The sequence below is a fragment of the Eulemur rufifrons genome, chromosome 8, assembly GCF_041146395.1.
Source record: "Eulemur rufifrons isolate Redbay chromosome 8, OSU_ERuf_1, whole genome shotgun sequence".
NCBI classification, from domain to species: Eukaryota; Metazoa; Chordata; class Mammalia; order Primates; family Lemuridae; genus Eulemur; species Eulemur rufifrons.
In genome coordinates, this window is record NC_090990.1 from 37856423 (window position 1) to 37884114 (window position 27692).

A 27692-nucleotide genomic window follows, 5' to 3' on the forward strand; every position below is an offset into this window, starting at 1 on the left:
CTCTTTTTCTGCTATGCTTCAGCTGCCACCTCATTCCATGCGATGCCACTCACTGAAGAATGTAGGAACGAGAGCCGATTTGTCTCCATCACGTTTAATTTTAGCTCATGATCTAAAGCATGTAGTTTGACACTTTGTGTAGAAAGCAAAGTGCTGTGGCATTGGACATGGTCTTAGGTGTGGGGAACTGCACTTGCTCCCGGCTCTCTCTGATGACCTGGGTTTTGACATTTGAAGCAAAGTAGAGCATGCTGATGCCTGGTGACCCTGATGAAAGTTAAAACTGATTTAGAAGTTGATGATACTGCCTTTGTCATGTCCAAGACTTTTATTTACACATAGATACTGCAAATATAGCTTGCAGCTGGGTGAAATGGATCTGGGGTTGAAAAGACCTAGATTCTAATTTAGGTTCTGCTGTTTACCAGTTGTGTGACCTTGGGCAAGCCACTGAATAATTGTGTCCCAGTGTGCTCATCTGTAGAATGGGTGTAATAATACAAATCTTAAAGGATTATTATGGGAAATATAGGAGAAAATGTCGATGATGGTGCTTAGCACAGTCCTTGAAATTTTTAGGTCAGTTTCAATGGAACACTTAATTAAGGTCAAACAATAATTATTATTACCTTCTGTGTGCCAGCCACTGAGCTAGTTTGTAAGGCTACAAAGTTGAATAAGGCCTGGTTCCTCCTCTTAAGAAGCTAATGGAGGAGTAGCAATTAATACTATGTAAACCTTTTAGTCTGAATCATGATGTTTCAAGATCCCCACATTTTGTTGATCCCAAAAGAGAGCAGCAACATGAGGCTTTCTGTTAATTAATGTGTGTGGAACATTAAGTTTCTGTGAGAAGTGTGTAGTATCTTTTAGGAGGCCATGTAGCATAATGAAAAGGCACAAATGTGTTTATATAGACTCAGATACTTGCCAATAAATACTATCTAAGCGAGTTGGTTAATTTCTCTAAACCTCAGTTTCCATATGTAAAACGTGGAGACTAATACACTCATAGGGTTATTGTGATGATTAAATGTGATGAGGTATATAATACTCTTGGCACAGTTCCTGGCACAGGGTAGATACACAAAAAATGGTGGAATCAATGAGGAAAAAAAATCCAAAAGGAAAGAGAATGGCTTTGTCTTACACTCAGTTGCATTCATATTTCGTTCCCTGGTTAGCTCCCGGATAGGAACTGTGTCTCCTAATCTTTGGCTTTCTTGAAGATGCTGAATATCTGCCTTATTCTCAGCAAACTCTGTTAAATTGTAATCTACATGGCCAGGGGCGGTGGCTCATGCCTGTAATCCTAGCACTCTGGGAGGCCGAGGCGGGAGGATCCATTCAGCTCAAGACCAGCCTGAGCAAGAGTGAAGACCCCATCTCTACTGAAAATAGAGAAAATTAGCTGGGCATGGTGGCATGCGCCTTTAGTCCCAGCTACTTGGGAGGCTGAGGCAGGAGGATTTCAGGTACTTTGGTTGCTGTACATACAGCTGTAAATAAGACATGCAAAATCTCTATTCTAATGGAGATTACATTTGAAGTAAGAGAGAAAACAATAAACATGTATCCCTCCTAGCATCTCCCAACATATCTTGTATTGGGAGGGAGTACTAACTAAATGTTTATTTATCAGTGGAAAGAGCACTGGATTAGAGGCAGAAATGTAAAGCACTTATCACACTGTCTTGTAATTGTTTATATGTTGCTCTTCTGTAGTGGAACTCCTCCTGTTTAGGAGCGGGATCTCACTCTCCCACATAATACCAGTGTCTAGCCAAGTGCCTGGCACACAGGAGGGGCAGACACTGGGCTAGACATTCTGTGCTGAATGATAGAATTGTTATTTAGTGACTGTGAACTTGAGAAAGTCTCTTGGTTTAAGTTGTTTCATTAGTTAAATGAGGCGTTACCTATTCCACAGGATGTGGTAAGGACTAAATGCATCCCTGTTTTGCTTTCAACCCATTTTTCCTCCCTCCTCCTTTAAAAAATTTTAGCCCCTTTAAGTTCTCGTCATTCTGCTTTACCACCTGCTATTCTGCTTTACCACCTGCTCTTCTGCTTTGTTGCTGTCATCTACCTGTGAGCTAAGCTAATGCCAGGGCAAATCTTTTTTTTTTTTTTTTTTTTGAGACAGGGTCTTGCTGTGTCTCTCAGGCTAGAGTGTAGTGGCATCAACAAGCTCACTGCAACTTCAAACTCCTGGGCTCAAGCGATCCTCCTGCCTCAGCCTCCCAAGTAGCTGGGACTACAGTCTCGTGCCACCATGCTTAGCTATTTTTTTCTATTTTTAGTAGAGATGGGGTCTCGGGCTGGTCTCAAACTCCTGACCCTAAGAAATTCTTCCACCTCAGCGGCCCAGAGTGCTAGGATTACAGGTGTGAGCCACCGCTCCTGGCCCTAGCCCATAAATCTTAAATGGGCATGCAACACTGCCCAGCACTTCTGTTGCTTTCTCACTCTTTGAAATGATTCTTTCAAACCTTCTCCTCTTTCTTCATACCACATTTCCTTGGGAAAATTCTAAGAACTAATATTTATTGAATGCTTACTATCTACCAGGCATTATTCTAAACTTTTTACCTGTATGAGCTTATTTAATCCTAAAAACAACCTTTGGAGGCAGCTACTATTTTTATTCACATTTTAAGGATGGGGCAACTGGGGCACAGAGACATTAGAAAACTCACCTAAGGTCATATAGCTACTAAGTGATGGATCTCCAGAGATTAAAACTAGGCACCAGAGTCCACATTCTTTTTTTTTTTTTGAGACAGAGTCTCGCTTTGTTGCCCAGGCTAGAGTGAGTGCCGTGGCGTCAGCCTAGCTCACAGCAACCTCAAACTCCTGGGCTCAAGTGATCCTCCTGCCTCAGTCTCCCGAGTGGCTGGGACTACAGGCATGTGCCACCATGCCTGGCTAATATTTTCTATATATTTTTAGTACAGCTAATTTCTTTCTACTTTTAGTAGAGATAGGTGTCTCGCTCTTGCTCAGGCTGGTCTTGAACTCCTGACCTCAAGCGATCCTCCTGCCTTGGCCTCCCAGAGTGCTAAGATTACAGGCTTGAGTCACTGCACCTGGCCCACATCTCAATTTAAATACCACCACCTGAGAGGCCCACCTTGGCTATCCAATTTAAAGAATCCACCTCTTCCCCAAGGTTCTCTCCATTTTCTTCAGGTCTTTGCCTATAAGTTACTTTCTCATTCAGGCCTTCCGTGTTTGGGAATTTAAAACAGTAGCCCCAACGCTCTACCTCTTTCCTTGTTTATTTTTTCTCCATAGTTATTACCAATTTTTAAGATACCATATTATTCACCATTTATTTTATTGCCTGTTCCCCTCCTCCCGTGAAGGCTCTGCGGAATCCCCAAAGCCTGGAGTGCCTAGCACAAACCAGCAAATACTTACTAAATAAATGGATTTGTGAAATGAATGCATAAGTGACTATCAGATGTGAAATCTTTTGGAAGTGTAGGGTATCATCGTGGCCAGTAAAATTATTTAGGTTAATAAATAACCTTAATAGCAGCATTCTCGCATCCCTGGCACGGAGTCCTATATATACAGCAAAGGCGCCCAAAGCAAGTGTGTTTGACTGTGGTCGCTGGGGTCGTGTGTCGGCGAGTTCATCCCGGAGCGGGCGGTGGCCCCGCCTCTGCCCCGCCCCTGCCCCGCCCCGGCCCGCGGAGGCCCCGCCCCCGCAAGCTGAATGCCATATAGCGAGTGACGTCAGGCCGTTTGTTGTCATTGGCGGCTCCCAAGATGGCGTCCATCATGGAAGGGCCGCTGAGCAAATGGACTAACGTGATGAAGGGCTGGCAGTATCGTTGGTTCGTGCTGGACTACAATGCAGGACTGCTCTCCTACTACACGGTGAGTCCTCGGAGGGCAACGCTCCGAGCGCTTCGGGGGCCGCGCTCCCTGGGTGGAGGTGGGGGGCCGGGGTTTCGGGGAGCCGAGTTGAGGTTGCTAGGCTGGGGGCGCCGCCGTACGAGAGGGTTCCCTTGTTGGGGAGGGCTTTGCGTCCCGGATAGCCAATGAGGGTGAAGGAGATGTGGGGGCCGCCAATGAGCAGGCACTGGCTGTCTGATTTATGGGCTGGGGCGAGCCACGTTTCTTTTTTAGGGTCCGGCGTTAAGCAGTGGTGGGGTCTGGCGCAGTTGTGAGTGAGCAAGGGTGGTCGTTGTTATGTTTTAAAGGGTCTGGTAGTGCGGTTCATGCCCTGTCCCCACGTTGTCATGGACTTTACACTGTCCCCTCACATGCTGTAAACGGCCGCACCCCTAGGTTCCCTTCAAGGACCAAAGAGCTCTGCTTCCTCCGAGCAGTGCCCTGACGAGCCTGGGTAGATCCAAAGGTGACCGGCCCTCGGGCAACACTAGCGGGTGTGAAATTCCTTCTGTCCGTCCAGGTTGAGTGTCTCATTTAAGCGAGGCACTCCTCTATTCAGCGGGAGATGAGCGTAACCGACGCCTTAACTTTCCCGTACACGAGTCTTTTGTTAGCGAAGAGATAAGGGACAGTGCAGTGTCCCCTGAAAGTTATATTTGGGGGAGGGCTGAGTTCAGGTTTTCACTGTTGTTAACACGAATCAGCGGCCGTGGGCAAGTACATGAATTGCTATGAATCTTACGTTCTGATTATTCCTTCCACCCCCATCGCGTTAGATACGGAAGGTGGGTGGTATTAGAGAAATTACTTCCAAAAGTACTTTTTCTGAATGGTATATAGTTAATAATAGCCAATGAGAGGGAGGAACCTACTTAAAAGGACAAAATAGAATGTACTGAAGGCTTTAGAAAATAATAGAAGATAGAAAAAATAAAATTATGGAAGAAAGGTTAATGTTGCTGAGAGGAATGGGGACACAAATATTTATTCGTTCACATAAAAAATATTATTGACCCCTGCTATGTGCATTTTCATGCCAGCAAGAATCAACGGTGATAAAGTCATTCACTGTTCCTCTTCTCTGGAACTTATATTCTAGTCTAGCTCGTCCCTTGATTTATTTTACTCTCAATAACTCTGCAAGGTAGGTATTCATTATTCCCACTTAATATCCCCATTTACAGTTTTGGAATCTGAGGCTCCAGGCTGTTAAGTAATTTGCTTGATTGCATAGCTAATAGTAAGTGGTGGAATCAAGATGGCAAATTCTTGGCTTTCTGACTTTGTCCACTAAACTTCACTTTCATTACAGGGAGAAAAGTGCAAGCTGTGAGTTAGTAAAGGCAAGCCTGCCAAAGTAGAAGTGTTACTTTTTCCATCCTTTAACTATTAACTTCCTTTCTCGACATAAGTTTTAAAGAGTAAAAGACCAAACTTTAATGAGTCATTAAACACATTGTTCAAGATTATGTTTAGGTGGACACCAAAGACGGCCAACTGAATATTATATCCTGAAAACTCTGGAATTATGAAATCCATGGCTCAGATAAGCAAAGAATAATACTGGGTTTCAGTAGATGAGATAATCAGAAAATACCATGGAACCTTTCCAACCTGTTCAAAATGGAGTAATTGCAATGGCTGGCACTGTGTAATTAAGTTACTCTACAAATCCCAAATTTGTGTAGGCCTGAATCTAGGGCCATCCTGGAGAGGCCCCAGGCTGGGATTCTTGGGAACTCCTGCCCTAGACACAGAATCTTCCTTTTTCCTGTTTTCCTTACTTTAGAGTATTCTTTTTCTTCCTCATTGCCCTTTTAGTTTTTGAATACTTAGACAAATTTCTCCTTGTCTTACTGGCTAAATACAGGTTTTTCAGGTACTTCTTTTTTTCCCCCCTTAATACTTCTTCTTTCTGAGATTAGATTATGTAAAACATTATCCTTGCAAGAGGAAGGAGGTATCGTATTTCTCACTAATGGCTGTTTAGAAGGTTTTTTTCTTTTCTAGTAGTTTGATGTTGAAGTATTTGCTTGCAGAGAAACAACAGAGAAATGTTGTACCATCTTGTGAAAATAAAATGATACCCAATCTTAGAGGAGGTCTAGTAAAGTGGGAAAAGGATACATATTCACTTAAAGTGAAAGTAAGAGATACATTGAGTATTGGCAATGAATTCGGTACCTGGACATTGTTTCAGTACATGAGGATTCTGAAGGTACATATTTGAGGGTACATGTTAATGATTTGCATATGTCTGAATACATGAAGCAATTTCTTCCAGGAAGAATATCTGAATTAGTTGTACAGCGGTAAATAGCAAGTCACTTTATTACCTGTTTCCAAAATCACTTGGCCTCTAGTCTTGCTGTGTGGTTGTAGGTCTATTGTAGGATGGCGCTGAAAACCCTGAACTAAACTAAATTAGCCTTGCTTTATAATGGCCTGTACTGAGAATTGATACTGAGATAATTGGAGATTGGGCTAGAATCTTTGGAATTTCTATGAACTGAATGGATATACTCAAGCTTTACGTCAGCCTGCATCTTCACCAAACTTGGTCTCTCATGATGAAGTGGTCTTTTTACTTTATCCTTTTCTTTTGTTTCTTTTGTTTTTATTATCTGTGAATCTTTAGTTTTTGAAAAAGAGCTTGCTGTATTTTTATTTTGCCCAGTACAGGACCAGAGAAACTGATTACCTCCTTTAGGAAAGTAGATTTAGGCAGTTTTTTCAGCTCCAGCTCTGTCTCTTAATTATTAGAAACTTAACATACTGTAGTTCATTCAGCAAGCATTTATTTAGGACTGACTTTGTGATAGCCATTGTACTGCAGATGCTGGGAGTGTGAGCATGGAGGAGAGAGAATTTCCTCCATGAAGGAACTCACAGTTTAGCAGAACAGATACCTAAACATTTCAAAACAATATGACAAATTCTGGAATAGAAAAAAGAACAGGCTACTGTGGGAACATTGTCTGGAAAAGGCCAGAGAGACATTTGGGCTGAGACTTAAAGGATAAAGGTAGAAGAGAAGACAGACATTTTAGGCAATGGGAAAGGATATACTCAAATTGGGAAGCTTGAGAACATAAGGTACATTAAGAGGATATTGGGAATTTCTGAGTAGCTCTAGTGTAAAGATGTGTGTGGGAGATAATAGGAGATTGCATCCAGAAGGCATTTGGAGCCATAGGTCAGGCATGGAAATGTATATCTGTTGGATTATAGCACAGAGTTTGTTAGTTGAATTTTTATTATTAGATGAGATACTCAGGGATGGCTAAGGATATAAATTTGGAAACACTGTGTGAGCAACCAACCATTTATATGATTAATGATCACAAAGGGAGATGACAAGGAGGAAAAATTGGGGGAAGGTATAGATATGTGAGTAGTTGAAAGGTTAGAAAGTTAGTGGAATTTGTACCTTTTGTTAATTTATCAAATGTTCGTACTGACTGTATGCCAGGCACTTTGCTAGGAAGTAGGGTTAAAATGGCAAGTAAGATGGAAATCATTCATGCTCTCATTGTATTGATAGCCTGCTGGAGGACATAGCAAGTAAGGCCTGTGATGGGGAAGCACAGTGTGTTTGGGAGTACATAGGTGGGCCACTTCGCTAAGTCTTGGAGTGTTAGGGAAGGTTTCCTAGAAGGGGTTTGCTGTGACCTGAGTGATGAGTAGAGCTTAGCCATACGAGCAGAGAGGGAATAGTGCTTGAGACAAAGGGAATAAATGTTTTTGGAGGCGATAAGAGTAAGGAGCTTGTCAGTCCTGGAGCTTGGCCTGTGAGGTATGCAGTAGTGAGAGATGACCTGGAGAACTAAGCAAGGGGGACAGATACCGAAAGGCTTTCTTGGCAAGCCATGTTAAAGAATTGAACTTTTATTCCAGGGCAATTTCAGTGTTGTACGCACATTTTTATTATTTAGAAAACTTTTATTATAGAAAATTTTAAACATACATAAAAAGTAAAGAAGATAGTAAAATGAATTCCTATAATCTAGCTTGTGTAAATTTCAATATATGGCCAATCTTGTTTTAATAATACTCGTATCAACTCCTTCTTCTTCCATTGGATTATTTTAAAGCAGATCGCAGACACCATATTATTTCACTTGTGAGTATTTCAGTATGTATCACTAAAAGTTAAAGTCTGTCTCTTTTTAAAAATGTTATCAAAATACTATTATTACAGCTAAATGGTAATATTTATTAATACCAAATATCTAGTCTGTTTAATTTCCATGATTGCCTTAAACATCTCTTCCTCACCAGTTGGTTTGAGTGAGGATTCCACACACGATCTGCACATAAAATTCTTGAGTCCTATTGATTGGTTGATTGATTGAGACATGGTCTCACTCTGTCAACTGGGCTAGAGTACAGTGGCGTCATCATAGCTCACTGCAACTTCAAACTCCTGGGGTCAAGCGATCCTCCTATGTCAGCCTCCCCAGTAGCTGGGACTACAGGTGTGCACCATAATGCCTAAAAATTTTTCTATTTTTAGTAGAGACAGGGTCTCACTCTTGCTCAGGCTGGTCTCCAACTCCTGAGCTCAAGCAGTCCTCCCGCCTTGGCCTCCCAGAGTGCTGGAATTATAGGTGTGAGTCACTGTGCTGGGTCTTGAGTCCCTTTTAATATATAGGTTTCCCATTCCTCTTTCTTTCTTGCCATTTATTTGTTTAAGAAACCAGGTCACTTACTCTGTAGAATTTTCCATATTCTCCATCTTGTTGGAGACATCTTTTTGATATGTTTAAACATGTTCCCTTGTCCTGTGTATTTTCTTTTCTTTCCTCATTTCTTTCCTTTCTTTTTTTGAGACAGGGTCTCAACTCTGTTGCCTGGGCTGGAGTGCAGTGGCATCATGATAGCTCACTGCGCACTCAAACTCCTGGCCTCAAGTGATTGTCCCACGCAGTCCTCCTACCTCGGCTTCCCAAAGTGCTAGGATTAGAGGTGTGAGCCACCACGCCTGGCTAAGTTTTTCATTTCTTTTCATTTTTAGAGACAGGGTCTCACACTGTTGCCCAGGCTGATCTCAAACTCTTGGGCTCAAGGGATCCTCCCACCTTTGCTTCCCAAGTAGCTGTGATTACAGGCACATGCCATGGTGCCCTGTCCTGTATTTTCATTTATTTACTTATTGACTCACTTACTAGACAGGGTCTTGCTCTGTTGTCCAGGCTGGCGTGCAGTGGTGCCATCATAACTCACTGCAACCTTAAACTGCGGGGCTCAGGTGATCCTCCTGCCTCAGCTTCCTGAGTCACTGGGATTACAGGTGTGAGCCACCACGCCCAGCTGTCCTCTCTATTTTCTGTCAACTGATAATTTGAGTTTAAAGCTTAATAAAATTCAGGTTTTCTTCTTTTGGGCAAGAATACTTCATAGGTGGAACGTATCAAATCAGGATGCATGTGATGTCTCTATGATGGTAAAATTGATCAGTAGGTACAGGTGAAATGTGTAGTTTTTTAAAAGAATATTATGATTACTGAGAGGTCAGTTTTTACAGACTTATTGATTGGATGTGAGTAAAAGGGGAAGAAGAGTGATGATATCTAGGTTTTCCATTTGAGCTGGATGAATGATAACAGGGAAGATAGGAAGAACAGATTGGAAGAAAAAGGTGGAGCATGTTGAAATTGACATAAAGATATGTTGTAGTCTGGAGCTTAGGACAAAAATCTGGGCTGCAGATTTTTAGTTTTTCATGTATGGAGAGTGTGTGAGAAGAATAGAGATCTTTGGATAGGATGCTGAAAAACACCATTGGATTAATTATCTATTGCTTTGTGACAAATTACTCCAAAATTTAACAATGTGAAACAACAAACATTTGTTATCATAATTTCTGTGGGTCAGAACTTTGTGTGTTCTGACTTAGGGTCTCATGAAATTATAGTCAATACATTAGCCAGGTTTGTAGTCATCTGAAAGGCTTGACTGGGGCTAGAGGTTCAGCTTCCAGGATGATAGGCACAGCTGTTGGCAGAAAGCCTCAGTTCCTTGCTGCTGTTGGAAGGTGGCTTCAGTTCTTTACCAGGTAGGTACTCCATTGGGCTACTTGAGTGTCATCATGATAGGACAGCTGGATTTACCCAGAGGGAGGTGATCAAAGTGAGAGCAAGCAGGAAGGGGCAATGCCTTTCATGACTGACTCTCAGACCATCACTTCTACCTTATTTTGTTCATTAGAAATGAGTCATTAAATTCTACTCATCCTCCTGGGGATGGGAATTTCAGGCATGAGGAGGGGGATTAGGCTCTACCTTTTGAAAGGAGAATTTGCGGACAGATTTTACACTACCACAATCACATTTAAGGAATTGGCAGAGGAAAAAGCCAGCACTGGAGAGTGAAAAGAGATGCCAGAGATATAAGAGAAAAAACAGAAGAATGTGGTGGTCATGGATATCAAGGTGGGAATAGTAAATTGGCTTGAATACTGCTAAGAGGATTGGATAGATAAGGTGTAAAACATATCCATTGAATTGATCAGCTTAGGCATCATTAATGTCCTTAGTGAGAGCAGTTTCTATGGAGTGGTGGATGTAGATGACAGATTGGAGTGGCTTGAATTGTAATTAGGAGGTAAGAAGTAGACAAAGTAAATGTAGATTATTCAAGATGTTTCATTGTGGAAGGGGCAGAGAGAGGGATATGGATTTGAGGGGAAGGGCTTCTAAGATAGAAATATGCTTAAATGTAGAGATTGGGAGCAAGGTTCATGTTAAAAATGGGGATACAGGCCAGGTGCAGTGGCTCACGCCTGTAATCCTAGCACTTTGGGAGGCCAAGGCAGGAGGATCACTTGAGGTCAGGAGTTGAGACCAGCCTGAGCAAGAGCAAGATCCCCATCTCTACTAAAAATAGAAAAATTAGCTGGGTGTGGTGGCGTGCACCTGTAGTCCCAGCTACTTGGGAGGGGGAGGGACAGGGATCACTTGAGCCCAGGAGTTTGAGGTTACAGTGAGCTATGATGACACCACTGCACTGTAGCCTGGTAGATAGAGAGACCCTGTCTCAAAAAAAAAAAAAAAAAAAGAAAAGAAAGAAAGAGATACAGTCATGACTTAAGGACTTAAACATTTAGAACAATGGCCTGGGAAACTGGAAAAAGGACAAGTTAAAGGTTAATCTGATCACGTGAAGAACTAGTTGAAATTACGAAAGATGGTTTAGTCATGACACATAAATGTTTAACTATCTTTCTTGATTTTTTTTTTTTTTTTGAGTAACATTTAGGAGAAAAGGTTAGAAACAGTGAATTAGTAAGTTATCTGAGCCACTCAAAGCATTCTTTGTAAAAGGGGTCATTAGAGAAATTGTATGTTCTTTGCTGTTACACACTGACTGGAAGAGACTCATAATGACTTTGCATTTTAAAACCACTGCTAGTCAAAACACATTTCAGTGTTATTTGGCAGTCCTTAGCAATGTCTAGAAGATGATAAAAAAAATACCATCTAATTTTTGGATTTTAGGTTTTTGAAGAGCTTAATTATATATATTTCTTTTTTAAATATGTAAAAGAGGTAGTCTCAGATTCTCCTAGAAAGATACCAGCACCGCTCCCATCAAATATTTTAAAGTGAATTATGCTTTTTTAAATAGACTTCTTAAATATATTTGATTAATATGTGACTTTTATTAAGTTTATATGGTACGTTTTAATCATCCACATCTAATACAGTAGTTTTAGAATAGTGAAAGGAACAAAAGAAAAATTGTATCTAATCTAAATGCCCTGAAAAGACTACAAAGAAACCCCTAAGATGGTAAGTAGTATCAGTGGGAAGAAGTACGTGGATATGTTATCTTTCACTTTCCTTGGATACTTTAGTAGTCTTGATTTTTCCCTTTTCTCAAACTCCTGAGCCTAAAACTCATGTAATTCTTTTGGGTATTTAATCATTTTACATGTTATAATTAACCATATCTCTAGTACATTGTTTTCTGTACAGCAAGCTTGTAAACTCCTTGATGGCAGTACTGAACATTATGATATCTTTATGCCCTACAGTGTAGCACATTATTCTCCCAGTTAATGGAATGTCCAAGGTCCTTCAAAGTAGGCTTAGAGGTGAGACGCAGAAGGCTATTTGGAATTCTTGTTTACACAGCTTTGTAAATTTTGTAAAATATACTAATAGCAAAGACGTATATTTCCATAGTTTATGTAAAACCTCACTGAGTTTATGTTAACGACAGACGCTTTTGTTTAATTATCCAGAGCCCATTGAACTGTGTGGGATTTGCTTCCTTTGTTATGCTAGACAAGCAGTCAGTTCTTGGAAAACTTGCAAGCAGTTTTGTTGAGGGTGATAATTTATAGAAAAAAGTAGATTTGTTCTTAAATATGTCACTCTGGCTGGGCACGGTGGCTCATGCCTCTAATCCTAGCACTTTGGGAGGCTGAGGCAGGAGGATCACTTGAGGCCAGGAGTTTGAGATCTGAGTATGAGTGAAACCACGTTTGTACCAAAGAAAAAAAGAAAAAAACTGAAAAGAAAAATTAGCTGGGTGTGGTGGCACATACCTGTAGTCCCAACTGCTCAGGAGGCTGAGGCAGGAGGATCTCTGGAGCTCAGGATTTTGAGGTTGCAGTGAGCTATGATGACGCTATTGCACTCTAACCCAGGTGACAGAGCAAGACTCTATGGTTAGGTAATCCCAGTCAAAACTAGAACAATGTACAAGTGATTTAGATTAAGGATTGAATTTCTTTTACAATAAACAAATGGCCAGCCCAATCAATTGTTTTCTTCTTATTTACTTTATTGTGAAGAATTATCTTCTTAGACTAGTTTAGACTTCATTTAAAAAGGGGAATTTACTTTTTTTGCAGAAGTCCTAAGTTTACATGGTACATGGAATTGTATAAATGGAATCATATTTAAGGAAAGTGTTTTGAGGTATTCATAATTTGTTTCCATTCACATGACAATATTTAAGATTATTATGAAAGCTGGTTTCGTATTTCTTGGAGTTTTCTTCACATTAAACCATCCTGCTGAGATTGTCTACTTATTTCTCATATTTTATTTTAGCAGTATTGTTATGGCACAGCTGCGTGAATAAAATAGTTAAAATTTACTCTCTGGCTCTGGCAGCTACCTCCACATTCTCTCAACCCTCTTTCCTCCATCACTCATAGGTGATACCATGCCTCCCAGAGACAATAGAGTTAGTCTGTTTGGTGCGAACACTCTTAACTCCTTATACCATTACCTATTTTAGCATAGTATATATCTCTATTCCTCTTTATTCTTGCCTGTATTCTTACCCCTCCTAGTGGAGGTAATTCTCTGTATATGAATCCCATTTGCTCACAGATTTTTTTAAGGACCTCCATCTATACATTTTCTCCTATCTGCTTATCTCTTCTCTCATGTATCTTCAACTTCTTCCTCTGTATGGATGTTTGCTGTTCAAGGATATTACTGTTATTATGCAATATAACAAATAAGCATCTTATATAAAATTACAATTTTATATGGAAATTTTTAATCTGCTTATTGCTTTTTATTCTTAGTAATATATATAAAACAGTTTTATTGAAATATAATTTATATACCATACAATTCACCCATTTAAACTATACAATTTAATGGTTTTTAGTATATTCACAGAATTGTGCAACCATCTCCATAATTTTAGAAAATTTTCATCACCCCTAAAAGAAACCCCGTTCCCATTAACAATCACTCTCCATTTCTTGCCAACAACTCACCTCCAGCTCTAGGGAACCACTAATCTAGTTTTATTTTCTATATATTTGCCTATTTTGGACATTTTACATGAATAGTATTAATAAAAGTGGTTTTTAAGCCATTGTAATATGGCTCCTTTTACTTAGCATGTTTTCAAGTTTCATTCATATTGTAGTAAATATCAGTACTTTTTCTTGCTGAATATTTCATAGTATGCATATTCTATATTTTGTTTTTCCATTCATCAATTGATGGAGATTGTTTCTACTTTTTGGTTATTATGAATAATGCTACTATAAGCATTTGTGTACAAATTTCAGTGTGGACATATGTTTTTCTCTTGGGTATATATCTAAGAGTATAACTGCTGGGGTCATATGGTAACTCTTTGTTTAATCTTTTGAGAAATTGCCAGACTGTTTTCTAAAGTGGCTGTACTGTTTCACATTCCCAAGAGCTGTTTTTTTTTCTTTTGTAATCAAGAAATAACCAGGATTTAGTCCAAACTTTGGACAAAGAATAAAATACTTAAAAACAAAAGGACAAGGCTGAGATTTAATAATGGGACTTTTTTTTGGAGACATAATTTTCTCTAGTTTCTCATTTTTATTAAAGACAAATCATAGTAGGATTGCTTTATTTATAAAGTAAATTTTAGTCGTATTATACTTGGTTTAATTATTTGCATAAAGTGCCACAGGCTTTCTTTTATAAAATTGGCTTTGCTGTAACCTCCCTTTTTTTTTTTTTTTTTTTTAAAGGAATGTCAGGTTACTTAAAGGTCTCTAGAACCAAGCCAAGGATTTAACTGCCTGTAGATACCTGTATGAATTGGGAAATTGCTCCTTTTTGAGGTCCCAAAGTAACTTGAGATTTCTAGACCTGTTAGAAAGTGACATTCTTTACTTACCACAGATCAGGAAATGTTATAGATGAGGTCAGTATTTTCTTTTTTTCCAGAGGCCTTTTATTGGCCTTATAAAGTCAACCTGGTTCCTCAAACCAGTCTGGGATATTTGAAAATATGCCATTCCAGTCAAAGCCTTGGTAAAATAACCAGTATCTCTAATTCTATCCTGTTATAAAAAGAAAAACAGATTCTTGTTGAACTTATACAAATAATTATATTGCCATAAAATAAGAATACTTGTGAATAGTTGCCAAATTCTGGAGAAATCAAGTAGAGAGAAAAATAAATGTTTCAAATTGTATGCAAATTATACTTTACCAATTTGTAAGGTATAAATAGCTCCAAAGAAGGAAAAATAAGTTTTCTTGTTTTCTGAAGTAGCAATGTTTTAAACAAATGGCTAAAAATATTAGTTTAGTCCCATGTAATTAATTCTTGTCTTGTTTGAGGTAAGGTTAGCAATCCTCAGAAATGCATTAGGGTTTTTGTTTGTTTGTTAAAGTGAGCCAATTTAATTAGAATCCACTGGGTGTCTAGCTGAGGTGTCAGGATGTTAAAGCATTTTCAGTTAAAGTGGAAGTAGCTTTCATATAGAAAAACAAATGTTAATATTTGTAACAGTTTATCCTGGAGTTTGTATGTCACTAGGTTTCCTTGCAGGACCTCAGGAAAGTTAAATATCATTTCATATTTGACAGTGCTTGTGTAGTTTTAACATACTGAGTAAGTAAAATGCATCTCTGAGATTTTCAGTGGCCCTAATATTTAGAAAGCCAGTTTGAGATCAAAAACACAGTTTAAAAATTTTGATTCTGGAAAGTTTGTCAAATTTCAAAGGTATAAAACACTTTTATCATAAAACAGGATTATAGGTTACTATAAAACAGTCATTTATTTAGCCAAAGTGATAATTTAAAAGATTTTAGAAAGCAAAAAGCTTTAATTTTTCTGAAAAAAAATCTAATTTTTTATATTTTGTCTAGAATTTTCTCTTATATCTAGTAACTTTAATTACATATATGAATTATAATGTTAGTTCTTAGTAGCCCTCATTGTTATAGCCCAACCAGGTTCATTGCTGTGAAGAACAGGAATTGATAGTAGGAAAATGTGTGCTCTCTTTGATTCTAACTGATGCTATTCGCTTCTGTGACTATGCTTGCTTTTAGTTGTTTAATAAATATAGTTAATCAGAATGAAAAACAGATAAGAACAAAGGTAACTCCATGATAGGCTAGGCTTCCTGGATGTGAGAAGCCTAGTTCTGCTTCTGTATATATGGCTTGCTGGCTTGGTGCTTAGCGTAAGTGGAGCCATGGCAGGCTTCACTAAAGTAAAGGAAAACAAAGCCCCGGGGAGGTAACTGCAAGTTGCTTTCTGATAAAGGACTGGAGAATCCAGGTGCCCTCCAACCAAGTAAGTAAATAAGAAGAGCAAGACATGATCAGCGCATGAATAGCTTGTGCAGGGCGTGTGTTCCCAGTATCGCTTGTAACCAAAAACTAGAAGGTATGCAACAACAGCTCCCCTCCCCCGTCGGAGACCCTCCTCTTCCCCTGGATGATGTTAACTACAACTGGCGCCAGTGCAAAAAGTCCGAAACTTAGAGTCAACAAACCTAAAGCCAACGCGATCAGCCACTTCTAAACAAAAGGAACAAATAAACTGAAGGGGGATAAAGTGCAGACTAGTGTGTCGTGTGCAGACTAGTGTGTCGTGTACAGACTGGTATGTCATGTGCAGACTAACGTGTTATTTGCAGAATAACGTGTCGTGTGAAAACTAGCATACAGAAAAGTATAAAAGCCTAATCTTTACCCCAGGGAGGGGTCCTAGTTCCTGGAGAGGCCACTGCGTTGGTGCTCTGGAATTTGGACCCTGGCCCGGGGCTAGTTAATAAACTCCTTTGCCTTTTTGCAGCCTCAGTGACTCTGCCTCTCTGTTCCTGGGGCCAAAGGGAACCGGATCTAACAGCTGCTCAAGAGGAAGGCTGTACACTGAGACAGCAGGTGTTATAGCAGAGAAAGAGTTTAGTATCACAGGTGCCATGTGAAATGGAAGTTCTCAAATCCATCTCCCTGAAAATTTGGGAGAAAGAGTTTTTAAAGATAGTTTGGCAGGCAAAGGGCTAGGTAATTAGGTCTGCTAATTGGCTGGGTTTAGGGTGGAACCATAGGGGTGTAGAAATTTTGGTCTTTGCTGAATCGGTTCTTGGTTGGGGGTTGCAGTACCAGTTGAGTCAGTTCCTTGGTATGGGCCACTGGTCTGGGTGGCTCAGCCCTTCCACAGGCATGCAGCACCTGGGAGATATCGCAGAAACTAGCCTAGCCTAGCCGCAGGTTTCACAAGGGTGATGTTATCTATGGGAGCAATGAAGAAAGCTAAGTAAGAGTCTTCATGACCATCAGCTGTGACTCCTCAGTAGTAAGCAATTACAGGAAAGCAAGCTAGGGAACAACGGCTGCTTTTACATATATTTTTCCCCTACCATACTTTACACTTTGTAGCCCTTTATTAATTTTAGAAAGGGCAGTTTCATTATTTTTGATGAAAATCTAAAGTTAAAGTAGCTTTGAGCTGTTATGGGTTCCCAATTTTTATTAGCATATCTAAATATCTTTAGTTTTCTATATTATATATTAATAAAAATAAGTTAAAGTATATAAATTCATGTTTAATAATTAATGTTTTAGTATTTTACTTATAAATAACTAGGTGTTTCATGACCATCTTTTTAAATTCAACATAATGACTTTAAATTTTTTTTTTTTGAGACAGAGTCTCACTCTGTTGCCCTGGCTAGAGTGCCGTGGCATCAGCCTAGCTCACAGCAAACTCAAACTCCTGGGCTCAAGCGATCCTCCTGCCTCAGCCTCCTGAGTAGCTGGGACTACAGGCATGTGCCACCATGCCTGGCTAATTTTTTCTATATATTTTTAGTTGTCCAGCTAATTTCTTTCTTTTTTTTTCTTTTTTCTTTTTTTAGTAGAGATGGGGTGTTTGTAAGGTTTTTTGGATTGGCCAGCACCAGAGAAAGAAAGACAAGCAGAGTTGAAAGGGATTAAGTAAAGAGGCTTTATTGGGGTGCTCCTGGGTGAGGGTAACAAGTCCCAAGAGAGGGACCCCAGTGAGATTTTCGAGTGTGGGGTGGGGGGGAGAGACCGACCCAAAAAGTCGCATCGCCCAGAAGTCTGAGTGGGTTTATATATATTTTTAGGGCTGGGGGTAGGGGTTTCTTTGGCAGGAAGATTTATGGTGGGGAGAGCAAGGAATTGTCTCTTGCAGTTTTAGGGCGGGTATTGAGAAATAGGAGGGGCCAGTGGTATGTGTGGACTCTAGGAACCGAGACTCTTATCAGGGTAACCATCTAGGTGTGGTCATCCTATAATTTAGCTGGCCCTTGCAGGCATTGTCCTTGGAAGGTCTCCTGGGCTTCTTCTTTTTCTATTAGGGAGGGGAGGGGTGCCCGCCACCAGCCTTACGGTCTTGCTCTTGCTCAGGCTGGTCTTGAACTCCTGAGCTCAAACGATCAGCCCACCTCAGCCTCCCAGAGTGCTAGGATTACAGGCGTGAGCCACCAGTGACTTTAAATTTTAATGATTTTATTTTTCTTTCTTTTTACCCCCCCACCAATTTTAATGATTTTTAATTACTGAAAAAAATTTTGAAATTATAACACAGATGTCATCTCCAGTGTCTTTCAGTCACCTTAACGTCTTAAGTAGCCTCGTGGCATCCAAGATGGCTAGGAGGGGCAGAGCCTGTCAGTGTCCTCAATTTACATACCGGATATACTGTTGAGAACAAAAGACAAGATGCCCGGAGGATCCAACCCCTTCTAGAATAGCCAGGAAGCAGAGCTGGAGAAGGGAAGAAGGGGCCTTATCTGGCTTGGTTGTGTCTTATAGCTGTTGGTCTAGGCCCTGAGAACATGCTTCCAGGCCCCACCTTGGCCACCTATCCAGACACCAGGATCTAAGGGCTCAAAACTTAAAAATATAAGTTTGTCACTGAGGATGGAACAAGTAAAAAATATATATATTTTTTCACATGTCTGAGCCCTTTATATACAAAAAAGCTTTATGTGCCAGTCACAGGTGGAAGAAGACAGGAATGTAAAGATCATTTACAGTTTGGAAAGCAGAAAAACAGTCTTGGGGTAGGGGAAGCAAGACTAGTTAGCAAAAGGTGGTCTTGTTATGCAAATGAAGCCCTTTGGGTAATAGGTTTTAGAGAAAATAGATGGCAAATGTTTCTTTTCAGACCTTCAAAGGTGGAAGCTCTTAATTTTTTTGTCATAAAGGACAGTTTTGCTGCAGTCCAGATATAGCTTGGGGCAAGACATTTCTAATCTCTTTAGTCTATTTTGAAGCTAAAAGTTTTATATGTTAAAAGCCCTACTGATAGTTTTAGAGAAATTTGGGTTAGAGTTTTGTTAGAGGTAGACAAAAGCGTGAAAGACAAAAAAATAAATTGGGATAACAAGGAAAAAAAATTAAACATTGTCCCCATATTGTCTTTAGTTAATTTCTTAGTTCTGTGAACAAATCAGTTCAGTTAGGCAGCTGTGTCCCATTCCAGGAGATAGTATTGTAGGAGCTTTTTAAACAGGAAAAAAAAAAAGTCAACATTTGGAGCAATTTTTAAAACTAGTTGGAAAGAAAAAAAACAATTGTTTAGGAGCAGGGATGGAAGGAGAGGTAAGAAAGAAGGAAAAAGTTGACTTTAAATATGTTGCATGCACTACTTTTTTTGAGTCTCTTTTCACTTTAAATCACCCTTTTTAAGGGAGGCTATGAGAGACTTTTGATCCCATTATCTTCACTGTTTTGGAAGGTTGGAAAGCCTGGTTGTTTTAATTGTGTGCACAGATAAACTAGAGGTCTCCTAAGATTTAATTGTGCCTGGCAAAACTTTAAATCATTTTAGGTTAGATTTCAAACATTTAAAAGGATTTTTAATAGTTTTTTAAGCATGCAGGTCACTAGTGTCTCTGATGGCAGTGGATCAGAGATCATTTTCCTAGAACTAAAGTTTTTATAGCTGCACTTACCTCTATGAGAGCATCCTCATAAACCCTTTATAGACCAGCTAAATCCAACTGGGTCCCCCCCAAACCTGGGACCTACAAGAACATTCCCTCTGGGCTCCAGAATGGAGAGAACCAGGGAAATGGAGGTAGCTCCCAACCCCAAAACCCAAACCCTGGGCCAACAAAGACATTCCCTCTGGGATCTGGAATAACTGGAGTAGCCACCCCACCACAACTTCAGGGCTAAGAAAGACATTCCCTCTGCGGTCTGGAATGGAGGGAACTGGGGAGAAAAGAAGGGATGTGGTAGAGAGAAATAGTCTCCGAGATCTTCCTCCTAAAAGTGGGAGATCTTGGGTCCAGGGGAGCTTACCTGCGTTTCTCCCAGTGAGATCAGGGAGACAACTGAGCTATCAATGGGCTCGTGCAGATTTTGGTGTGGTGACTGTAAGGTTTTTTGAATTGGCCAGTGCCAGAGAAAGAAAGACGAGCAGAGTTGAAAGGGGTAAGCAACGGGGCTTTATTGGAGCGCTCCCGGGTGGGGGTAACGGTCCTGAGAGAGGGACCGGGGCGAGCCTCACAGTCCCACGAGTGGAACCAGGGAAGCCGCCCCACCCAGAAGTCTGGGTGGGCTTATATACGTTTTTTAGGGGTAGGGGATGGGAGTTTTTCTGGAGGGAAGGTTTTGGCGGGAAGAGTGAGGAATTTCTTTGTTTCAGCTTTAGGGCAGGTATGGAGGAGTAGGAGGGGCTTCTTCTTTTTCCATTAGGGAGGGGAGAGGTGCCCGCCACCAGCCTTACAGTGACCTCTGATCATGCTGGGGGAAACAGGGTGTCTCCCGGGGTCCCTTCAATTATTAACAAGGTTTATACTTTGGAAAAAGGAGAGCTTCATTTCTCAAGGGGTAGCAACCTGCTGGGCAGACATTTCCACCATGTTGGGAAGCAGAGTCCTGGGCCAGAAGCCAGGCACACATGCTTCATAAGAGGAGACAAAAGAGAACAGGATTTTATACTGAGTGGGGTAGTCAAATATACATATTCAACAAGCTATAGGGGACTCGTGAGTATTTATGAAAGGAAATCATACACATGTAATTTCCTTTGTCTCTCCCATCCTGTCCCGGCTAGGAATTCAGTTTTAAGGTGTTTCTGGGGTCCCCTTGGCAAAGAGGGGTCCATTCAGTTAGCAGAGGGCTTAAGATTTTATTTTTAGTTCATAGCTATAATGTTTAGACTTTTGATCTATTTTTTTAGTTTTATATATATGTGTATATATATATATACAGTACGAGGTACGGCTCCAACTTTTATTTTTTTGCATGTAGATATCTACTTATTCCAGAACGGTTTGTTGAAAAGACTGTTCTTTCTCCATTGAATTGTTTTGGTATTCTTGTTGAAAATCAACCGACCATAAATGTGAGGGTTTATTTGTGGACTCTCACTTCTATTCCATTAGTTTATATGTCTATACCAGTAATGTACTGTCTCAATTATTGTAGCTCTGTTATAAATTTTGATATTGGGAAATGTGAATCTTTCAACTTTTTTTTTTTTCCAAGATTGTTTTGGCTATTCTGGGTCTTTTGAATTTCCATATGAATGTTAGTATTTACTGACTTTTTCATTAATAAATTAACATGATCATATCTCTCCTAAATTGAAAAATGTCTTTCCTAATTCTGTCTTCCTGGAAATAACCATCCTAACTTCTCTTCCATAATGTAGATGAATTTATTGAAAAGTTTTCTATCCTGTCTCTGTTTGTCTCTTACATTTACTCTGCAGCAGTCTTTTTTTTACCTCCACATTTCACTGAAAATTCTTGTAAAGATCTCCAGTGATACATTTGTTGCTAAACCCAGTGGGTACATTTTCACTCTTTATCTTAGCGTTGTCTCTGCAGGATTTGATGACACTTATTATTCTTTCTTTTAAAGTTTGGAAATAATGGTTTTACTATTCTTGAAGAGAAGACAGCCTACTCTTAATTTTTTAAAAAAGATTCAAACACTAGAGAAAGGTATATGCAATAGAAGAAATGTCCTCCCTGAACTCCCACTGTTAGTGTTTCAGAGAATAGCTTTCTTTTTTTTTTTTTTTTTTTTGAGACAGAGTCTCACTCTCTTGCCCGGGGTAGAGTGCTGCGGCATCAGCCTAGCTCACAGCAACCTCAAACTCCTGGGCTCAAGTGATCCTCCCGCCTTCGCCTCCCAGGTAGCTGGGACTACAGGCACGGACCACCATGCCCGGCTAATTTTTTCTATTTTTAGTTGTTTGACTAATTTCTTTCTCTTTTTAGTAGAGATGGGGTCTCACTCTTGCTCAGGCTGGTCTCGAACTCCTGAGATCAAGCAATCCTCCCGCCTCAGCCTCCCAGAGTGCTAGGATTACAGGCGTGAGCCACTGCACTCAGCCATGAATAGTTTTCTTGACAAGTCTTTATGCATAAATACACATGTAAGTATATTTCACATAAAGGGAAGCATTTTATACATGATGTTTTCCAACCTAAAAGCATCTTATTTTTTTCGTATAATTTGTTGTACTATTTTGTATCGTATTTCTTTAGGTGGCAAAATGAATGAAGGATACCATTTTCCTTCATCTTTATTTAATGAAATCTGTCATCTGGCTTTGGGAAATTAAGGTTCTTGTGCTGTTTGTGATGCTGAAAGAGAGGGTATAGTAATCTGTGTTATCTCTTATGGTTCTGCTCAGTTGAGTAGTACTCCTTTTGGAAGGCAGTTACAGAGACCCATCCTTAGGCAAGGGGAGGAAGCATAGATTCTACTTTTTTTATTGCTTGATTGACAGGGTCTCACTCTGTGACCCAGGCTGGAGTGCGGTGACCAGATCATAGCTCACTGTAACCTTGAATTCCTGGACTGAAGAGATCCTCCTGCCTCAGCCTCCCAAGTAGCTGGGACTACAGGTGCACCCTACTGTGTGTGGCTAATTTTTAAATTTTTTGTAGAGATGGGTCTCTCATTATGTTGCCTAGGCTGATCTCTAACTCCTGTTCTTAAGCAATCCAAAGTGCTAGGACTACAGGCATGAGTGACCGTGCCTGGCTCCATTGTACAGCTGTACAAAAATATTCTTTCTTTATATCCTTATTCTATAAGCTTTATTGTAAAATTTTTTTGTCTTTTTCCTTTTTTTTTTTTTTTGAGACAGAGTCTTACTCTGTTGCCCAGGCTAGAGTGCCATGGTGTCAGCCTAGCTCACAGCAACCTCAAACTCCTGGGCTCAAGCGATCCTCCTGCCTCAGCCTCCCGAGTAGCTTGGACTACAGGCATGTACCACCATGCTCAGCTAATTTTTTTTTCTATATATTTTTAGTTGTCCAGTTAATTTCTTTCTATTTTTTAGTAGAGACGGGGTCTCACTCTTGCTCAGTCTAGTCTCGAACTCCTGACCTCGAGCAATCCTCCCTCCTCAGCCTCCCAGAGTGCTGGGATTACAGGCGTGAGCCATTGCACCTGGCCCGTCTTTTTACTTTTTAAACTTTTTTTTGTTAAAAAAATAAGACACAAACTTATTAGTCTAGGGCTACACAGGGTCAGGATCATCAGTATCATTGTCTTCCACTTCTACATCTTGTCCCACTTGTAGGTCTTCAGGGGCAACGACAGGGATGGAGCTGTCTTCTCCTGTGATAACAATGCCTCCTTCTGGAATACTTCCTGAAGGACCTGCCTGAGGCTGTTTTACGTTAACTTTTTTTAAAAATAAGTTGGAGTATACTCTAAAATAACAATAAAAATACAGTGTAGTAAATATATAAACCAGTAACATTTATTATTGTCATGTATTATGTACTGTACATAACCGTATGTGCTATACTTTTAGGGGACTGGCAGAGCAGTAGATTTGTTTACACTAACATCACCACAAACATGTGAGTAATACATTGCACTACAAAGTTATGGCAGCTACAACATCACTAGGCAATAGGAATTTTTCGGCTCTGACATAATCTTATGGGCCAATATATGTGGTTGGTTGTTGACCAAAATGTTGTCATGCATCACATGACTGTATTTATGACACAGTACTGTGAAGTAGTTGGTATTATTTTCTTTACACAGTGAAGTACTTGAAAGCTAAGGGGATCACACAGGAGTTTCTATGTGTGTGATCAAGCATTTGAACTCCAATTAGAAAGTTGTTTTGGAAACTGGATTAGCAGTGGTTAGAAGCAAGATAAACCCAAGTTATCAATAGTCTGCTGACAGGTGATAAACAGTTTATATTGTTATCACAACTAAATAAACTTCTTTCTGCTTGTGCCCTTCTTTTTAAAAATTTTATTTATTTTATTTTATTAATTTTTATTATTTTTTATTTCAGCATATTATGGGGGTACAAAAGTTTAGGTTGTGTATATTGCCCATCCCCCCACCCCGCCCCGAGTCAGAACTTGCATCCCTTCACCCCGCCCCGAGTCAGAGCTTCAAGCGTGTCCATTCCCCAGACAGTGCACATCGCATTCATTGTGTAGATATACACCCGTCCCCTCCCTGCCCCCACATTTGCCTGACACCCTATTGGTGTTATTCTCAAATGTGTACTTAGGTGATGATCAGGGAAACCAATTTGCTGGTGAGTACATGTGGTGCTTATTTTTCCATTCTTGGGATCCTTCACTTAGTAGAATGGGTTCCACCTCTATCCAGGAGAACATAAGAAATTCTATATCACCGTTATTTCTTATAGCTGAGTAATACTCCCTGGTATACGTATACCACATTTTACTAATCCACTCATGTATTGATGGGCATTTCGGTTGTTTCCACAGTTTTGCGATTGTGAATTGTGCTGCTATAAACATTCGGGTGCAGATGCCTTTTTTATAGAATGTGTTTTGTTCTTTTGGGTAGATGCCCAATAATGGGATTGCTGGATCAAATGGTAGGTCTACTTGTATCTGTTTAAGGTATCTCCATATTGCTTTCCACAGGGGTTGCACTAGTTTGTAGTCCCACTAGCAGTGTATGAGTGTTCCTGTCTCTCTGCATCCATGCCAACATTTATTGTTTTGGGACTTTTTGATAAAGGCCATTGTCACTGGAGTTAAGTGATATCTCATTGTGGTTTTGATTTGCATTTCCCTGATGACTAGAGATGTTGAGCATTTTTTCATGTGTTTGTTGGCCATTCTTCTATCTTCTTTTGAAAAATTTCTATTCATGTCCTTTGCCCACTTTTTGATAGGGTTGTTTGATTCTTTCTTGCTGATTTTCCTGAGTTCTAAATAGATTCTAGTTATCAGTCCTTTATCGGATGTGTAGCATGCGAAAATTTTTTCCCATTCTGTAGGTTGTCTGTTTGCTCTCCTGACAGTTTCTTTGGCTGTGCAGAAGAAGCTTTTTAATTTAATCAGGTCCCATTTATTTATTTTTGTTGTTGCTGTGATTGCCTTAGGGGTCTTCTTCATAAATTCTTTGCCTACGCCAATGTCTGTAAGAGTCTTTCCCACATTTTCTTCTAGAATTCTAATAGTTTCACACCTAAGGTTTAAGTCTGTTATCCACCATGATTTGATTTTTGTGAGAGGTGAAAGGTGTGGATCCTGTTTCAGTCTCCTACATGTGGCTATCCAGCTTTCCCAGTTGCATGTGCCCTTCTAAATACAGACTCCTTTGATTAATCCTTAAAAAGTAAGGAATACTTTTAGATCTGTTGTAATGCTAATGATAAAGAATAAAGAATGGGTGTTTTAAAGTTACCTTTTTGAAAGTTCTTTTTTCCTTGTTATAAAAAAAATACTGTGTGTTTCTTGTAGATCATTAACTTCTCAAGACATTGAAAGTTTTTTAAGCACTTTGGAATGGTTCTTGAATTCTTGACCTACTTCCTTATTCTCTCTCATAATTCTTTCCCTTAAGCATAACATTTGGGAGAAATTCTTTAGGAAAATAATTTCTTAGGCAATGTTTGAATATGTAACAATTTTTTACTCTATCTTTTGATATTTACATACTGTATTTCAAATGCTTTTCCTAGCTAACTTGGGAATCATTTTTAACAGTTTCTTGGCAAACATTTTTCTGAGTTCCAAACTCCAAATTTGAATAAGGACCTTTTGGAACCTAGCTCCATTCTAAATTGGGGTCTGTAGGATGAGTCTTGGATTAGGACTACACATCTGAAATTTCATGGTCCTGGCTGTTGTTCTTGCTAATTAGATTTTTATTTATTTGTGTGTTGTATATATTTTTCTATCTCTCATAGATTTTTGTAGTGTTCTTGTTTCCTTTTATAATCTTATTTTAGGCCTTGAATTAGTCTTTGCCAAATAAGAAAAAAGGTCCTTGGGCAATTTTTGATAGAGAAGTGAAGTTGAATGATAATAATGGATTATCATTTCATAGTTTGGTGGGAGAAGTACTAATATTTGAACACAAAAACACCCATAATTTTCTTCATTCAACTCATGTGAAAAAACATGAAGCAGGGCATGCTCCTATAGTCACAGCTACTCTGGAGACTGAGGCAGGTGGATCCCTTGAGCTCAGGAGTTCTAGTCCAGCCTGGGCAACATGGGAAGACCCTATCTTTATATATATAATAAGTGTCAGACCTTTAGTTTCCTTTCCCTGTGACATAATCTTTCCTAGATTGGATAAGGCAGATAAGGAAGGTGTGTTTGCACCTGGTATTCACTCCACTAATGTAGATTTTCTCTGCAGATGCAAGTCTGCCTTACAAAAGGACAGCTTTTCAGAGCTATTCCTATGTCTGCAGCCCTTTGAATAGCTATCTTGAAATATGCCAAAGAAGTATATTTTGGCGTGGCATATTTTGGTTTTCTTCTCCAGCATATATTACTAACCTGCTATAAATAATTTGCGGAACTTAGGCTACTATTTAGTATTTAATGTTTAACTTTATAAAGGATGCAAAAACCCAAAGTATCATGGCTGTATTTAATTGAACCCTGTAAAAGTGGTTCTCTCCGCTCATCTGTTGGCCTGAAATTCTGACTTGAAGATATAGTTGTTCTTTTAATAAAGACAGAAAGATCTGGGACTTCGCAGTGTAATAGGCCACTAGATGAAAATACAAGTCTGTAATTTTTTTTTTTTATTTCATCTTATTATGGGGGATACAGAATTTCAGGTTACATACGTTGCCCATGTACCGCCTGTCCCCCCAAGTCAAAGCTCCAGGCGTGTCCGTTCCCCAGACAGTGCGCGTTGCACCCATCATATAGGTATATATCCATCCCCCCCCCAGTCAGCACCTTCAAGCGTGACCATTTCCCAAACGCGCAATGCACTCATTATGTAGGCATACACCCATCCCCCCCCCACCCCCCACCTCAGTCTGATATCCGATTGGTATCATTCCCAGATGTGTATTTAGGTGATGATCAGGGAAACCAATTTTCTGGTGAGTACATGTGATGCTTGTTTTTCCATTCTTGGGATACTTCACTTAATATAATGGGTTTCAACTCTCTCCAGGAGAACCATAGAGATGTCGTATCTTCGTTATTTCTTATAGCTGAGTAATACTCCATGGTATACATATACCACAGTTTAAGTCTGTAATTCTTTACCCACAATTTTTAAATTCCTTCTGTATACCCAAAATTTTTCCCCTTAGTTCATGATATACTTGTTTGGAAGCAAAGCCTTCTGGGACCAGTTCTGGCCCTCTTTTTCTACTTCTGTTAATATTTTATGATTCTTGGTATAATGACCTCCAGGCTGTTCAATCTCTTAAAGATGATCTTGTCCATATCTCTGTTCTGGTATATGAATAAGGGAGGGCAGCCTTATTCTCCGAATCTTGGAGAGACCCCAGTATCACTGTCACCTTGTTTACTGATTTAATGTCCTTTTCTAAGACTTCATCTGTAGAATAAGTAGACACTAAATCTGCTGCTCAAAATGAGGCCATCTATAACTTGAAGGGTGAGTGATGGGGAAAGTTCTTCCATTATTGTGGTCTGTGACTACTCAAAGTTTTTACTGGTATAGCTTTCCAGCAGCACGATGACATTCATGGTTATTAAGTGCTCACAAGGCAGTAAATAGTGAAGGCTTTCTAGAACTGCGGTCCCCAACCCCTGGGGCCCAGTACCCGTCCATGGCATGTTA

The 27692-nt window shown here is 39.8% G+C and overlaps 1 protein-coding gene across 7 annotated transcripts in view; it reads left to right on the forward strand.

The window, feature by feature from the left end:
• The first annotated feature begins 3741 nt into the window (after positions 1-3741).
• The window catches only part of OSBPL9 (oxysterol binding protein like 9), a 167123-nt gene continuing 143172 nt past the window's right edge, over positions 3742-27692 (forward strand). For 5 of the 7 annotated variants that reach the window (XM_069479955.1, XM_069479962.1, XM_069479963.1 and 2 more), the window contains exon 1: positions 3759-3888. In XM_069479955.1, the coding sequence (XP_069336056.1) occupies positions 3778-3888 (111 nt within the window). In that variant the 5' untranslated portion in view covers positions 3759-3777. Of the gene's footprint in view, positions 3889-27692 lie in introns of all 7 variants that reach the window. The other 2 variants (XM_069479964.1, XM_069479965.1) reach the window with 1 other exon arrangement.